Source organism: Acanthisitta chloris, unplaced genomic scaffold (assembly GCF_000695815.1).
Source record: "Acanthisitta chloris isolate BGI_N310 unplaced genomic scaffold, ASM69581v1 scaffold8849, whole genome shotgun sequence".
Classification (NCBI taxonomy): domain Eukaryota; kingdom Metazoa; phylum Chordata; class Aves; order Passeriformes; family Acanthisittidae; genus Acanthisitta; species Acanthisitta chloris.
In genome coordinates, this window is record NW_008690813.1 from 46021 (window position 1) to 50182 (window position 4162).

Genomic DNA, 4162 nt, shown 5'->3' on the forward strand with positions numbered 1-4162 from the left:
CCTTTTCCATATGTTTTGGGGTGTATAAATGTGTTTTTGTTCAACTTCTCCAGGGCAAACTAGAGATGACTCTGGAAATTGTGGCAGAACAGGAACATGAGGAACGACCAGCAGGTGTGGGGAGGGATGAGCCCAACATGAACCCCAGGCTGGAGGACCCCAAGTAAGAACATCTGGAATGGAAAATGAACCATCAGGGCATGGAATACTCAAATGGGAATTCTGAGGGCCCAGTTGGAGGGAACTGGGATGGACAATGGGCTTGGACCTGTGTAGGATCTGCTGATGAACTGATGAAAGAGACGAGATGGTTCAGGGAGGTGGGAAGGGTGGTCTGGGCCATCGAGGACATTGGTGGGACATTCCCAGAGGGATGTAGGAGCTGAGACAGTTCAGGACAGGCTTTAAGGCTGTTCTGAACCACCAAAGAAGACACTGGGAGGACATTCCCAGAGGATGTAGGAGAGGAGACAGTCCAGTGGGATGTGAGGCTGTTCTGGACCTCCAAGCTGGACACTGGTGCGACGTTCCTGGAGGGATGGAGGAACTGAGACAGTCCAGAGGGGCTGGAAGGTAAGTCTGGACCACCAAGTGGGATGTTGGTGGAACATTCCTAGAGGGATGGAGGAGAGAAGACAGTCCAGAGGGGTTGGAACCACCGAAGAGGACACTGGTGGGTCATTCCCAGAGGTCTGGACCAACAAAGAGGTCATTGGGGAGACATTCTCAGAGGTCTTGACCACCAAGGAGGACACTGGTGTGTCATTCTCAGAGGCAAGTAGGAACTGAGACAGTCCAGGGGGACTTCAAGGCTGGTCTGGACCACCAAGCAGGACACTAGTGGGACATTTCGAGAGGACTGTGGGTTTTCAGGACACAGCCATGGGATTGGTGCTCCAGGAGGATGAACCTCAGAAGTGACTTGATCTTTGCTTGTCTCCAGGCGCCCAGAAACCTCCTTCCTGTGGTTCACCTCTCCCTACAAGACCCTGAAGTACATCCTGTGGAGGAGGTACAAGTGGGTGCTGCTCCTCACCATCCTCCTTCTCATCGTGCTGCTCTTCCTGGGAATCTTCATCTATGCCTTCCCGGTATGATGGATGTGGGAGAGGACAGGGAGATTGTCTCAGGCCCTGGGTGTCCCTCAAGGTCTCTGTGGGTGATGGATCCAATGCAGGTGGCTGCAAAGTCCTGTACTGGGCTCTGAGGAACATCTTGGTAGGAACATGATGGGACAAGAAGAGTTTTTTGGTTTGGGTCCCTCATAGTAAGACATTGAAGAGTTGGGGCATGTCCAGAGAGTAGAATGGAGCTGGGAAAGGACTGGAGAACTTCTGATGGAGCTGGGGGAGCTCAGTCTGGAGAAAAGGAGGCTCAGGGAGGACTTTCTCACTCTCTGCAACTTCCCGACAGGAGGTGCAGGGAGGGGGAGGGGTGGGATCTGCTCCCAGGCAACAAGGGACAGGAGGCAATGGCCTCAAGTTGCACTAGGGAAGGTTCAGGTTGGACATCAGGAGGGATTTCCTCATGGAAAGGACTGTCAGATATTGGAACTGCCCAGGGAGGTGGTGGAGTCACCACCCCGGAGGTGTTCAAGGAATGACAGGACATGGCATTTACTGCTCTGGTCTAGTTGAGAAGGTGGAGATGGGTCACAGGTTGACTGTTAAGGAAACTTCTTCATGGAAAGGGTTGTCCAGCTGTGGAACAGAGTCCCCAGGGAGGTGGTGGAGTCACCATCCCTGGAGGTGCTCAAAACCCATGTGCATGTGACACTTGAGGACATGGTTTAGTGGTGAACCTTGTTGTGGTGTTGGTTGATGGTTGGACTTGATGATCTCAGAGGTCTTTTTCAACCTCACTGATTCCATGATGACGGGGATGGTAGAGATCCCAAAAAACAGATGTGGGAAGGTCCTGCCTGGGGTGTCTCCTGTGAGGAACACAAACCCCACCAAATGCTGGTGCTGAAACACCTCTTGAGGCTTTGTGGGATGCAGAGGAAAAACATCAGGAATGCGTTTGCCTTTGGCAGATTCTTTGGAGTTCATCCATGGAGCTTCAGACTGCGTTGGTGCTTGTAGCAAATGAGGTGGGAGGAGGGCTGGTGAACCTTCCTCTTACTCTCCAGCCAAGCTGGTGTGATGCTCCATGCTGAGCCCATGGAAAGCTCCACTCTCCAGAAAAATCCTGGCATGACTTGGGGGATGCTCATGGACCTCTTTCCAAAGGGTCCAACCCAACAGGAAGAGTGAGGGAGGTTACCAATTTGAAGGGATCATGAGGAGAAGTAGCTGTGAGGAACAGTGTTGCCCAAGCAACATTGAGCTGAGGGTGGTGGATCTAACCTCAGGATTTGTGGGAAGGAGCAGTGGGAGCCAGAGGAGAGGAGAAAATACCAGAGACTCAGCAAAGGGCTGGAGGTGCCTCCTCACTGCTGGAAGAGTGTTGAGTTACTGGGGTGGTGCTGGTGGGAAGGTGCCAAGTTTCTTCCAAGGAGTTTGAAGAGGTGGAAATTGATCCTGGTGGAAGGAGCAATTAAAATCCAGGAGGAGCTCCCAGTGCTTCTTGAATCCTGAGGTGGTTTGTGTTGGATGGTCTTCAAGACCATGTTGTGACCAGGAGCTTCTGCTGGGAGAAGGCAGAACCTGTTTTCTCCATGTCTTGGGCTTTCTCCTGTCCTTCCTGGTGGGAATGTGCTTGAGCTTGGCCATCACAGCTGCCCTGGATGGGGCCATGTCCCATGTCTCTCAAAACCCATCAACCTCCATGTGCTTCCCTGCTGTTCCTGCTTCCAGCCAACCCCTTCTCCTTGTTTTTCCACCCCTGTAGAACTATGCTGCTATGAAACTGGTCAAGCCTTTCAACTGAAGCTCTGCTGGAACCACATGGAAGCTCTGGTGCCTCCCTGAGGACTTTGGGAAGAAGTTGTGCCTCTGGATCCCATCAGCAAGTGGAGATGGAGAAGGAAGAACCTTACCCAGACCTTCAGCTGGAGCCAAAATGAAGATAGCACTTCCCTGGTGGACTATGCTGCAGAATTCCATGTTGGAAGCATCAGATAACCAAAGCCTCCACTGAAATAGTCATTCTCTCATATCTTCTCTGTCTTCTGGTTTGATTCCTTGATTGCTCTGGGTGGTAAATCCTCAATCCCAGTGAGAAACTGAGGTGGGGAAGAGGGAAAAGGACCTTTCCACATGTGGTCTGTGGGTGTGGAGATGTCAGAGACCCCAGTGGAGGAGTCACTGGTGTGAGCAGCACCTTCAACCCAAAACCTCTTGGACTTTGAGCACCTTTTGCCCTCTGAACTTGCCTCAGTTTCCCTTTGCTGTGCAATGTGTTATCACTCTCCCAACCTTGATGCCCTCAAAGGTCTCTTCCAACCTCAATGTTCTTCAAGGTCTCTTCAAGATCTCTTCCAGCCTTGATGACTCTATAATCTGCTTTAGATATGTGTAAATCTACTGAAACCAAAGTGTCCTAACCAGCCTGGATCCATGGGCTGAATTCCCAAATCCCAATCCCTGTCACCTTCCCAAAGGACAAACCACTGGGCACAGGGTAAAGGCTGTGATGGGGCAGGAGTTGGTGGTCATCAAAATCAAAGCTCTTCTGGAATTTTGGGACCTGCACTGTCCAGTCCATGGGTTTTGGAGCTTGTTGTCCCTCTGAGATGCTCTTTCACCTCTGGAGTCCAACATGATTCCCATCCAAACTGGGCTGAGCCCTATCCCAAGACCAATCCCATGTGGGCTTTGTTTATCTTCAGCCTCTACAGCCACACTTTGGAGAAGCCTTAGCTTTCCTAGTGTTAGAATTTACCAAATCCCAGAATCCTTGAGGTTGGAAAAGACCTCTAAGACCATCAAGTCCAACCTGCAATGGATCATCATCTTCTCAACTAGACCAGAGCACTGAGTGCCATGTCCTGTCATTCCTCGAACACCTCCAGGGATGGTGACGCCACCACCTCCCTGGGCAGTTCCAAAGCCTGACAGCCCTTTCCATGAGGAAATTCCTTCTGCTGTCCAACCTGACCCTCCCCTGGAGCACCTTGAGGCTGTTCCCTCCCATCCCTTGTTCCCTGGGAGCAGATCCCAACCTCCATCTGGCTCCAACCTCCTGTCAGGGAGTTGCAGAGAGACAGAAGGTCCTGCTG

General features: G+C 51.7%; 1 protein-coding gene across 1 annotated transcript in view; it reads left to right on the forward strand.

The window, feature by feature from the left end:
• The window catches only part of DYSF (dysferlin), a gene marked incomplete at its 5' end in the record, with an annotated part of 48084 nt that extends 45213 nt beyond the window's left edge, over positions 1–2871 (forward strand). Inside the window, 3 exons of the mRNA XM_009081971.1 lie at positions 54–163; positions 944–1091; positions 2833–2871. Coding sequence (XP_009080219.1) covers positions 54–163; positions 944–1091; positions 2833–2871 — 297 coding nt within the window. The remainder of the gene's footprint in view (positions 1–53; positions 164–943; positions 1092–2832) is intronic.
• Positions 2872–4162: the final 1291 nt, after the last annotated feature.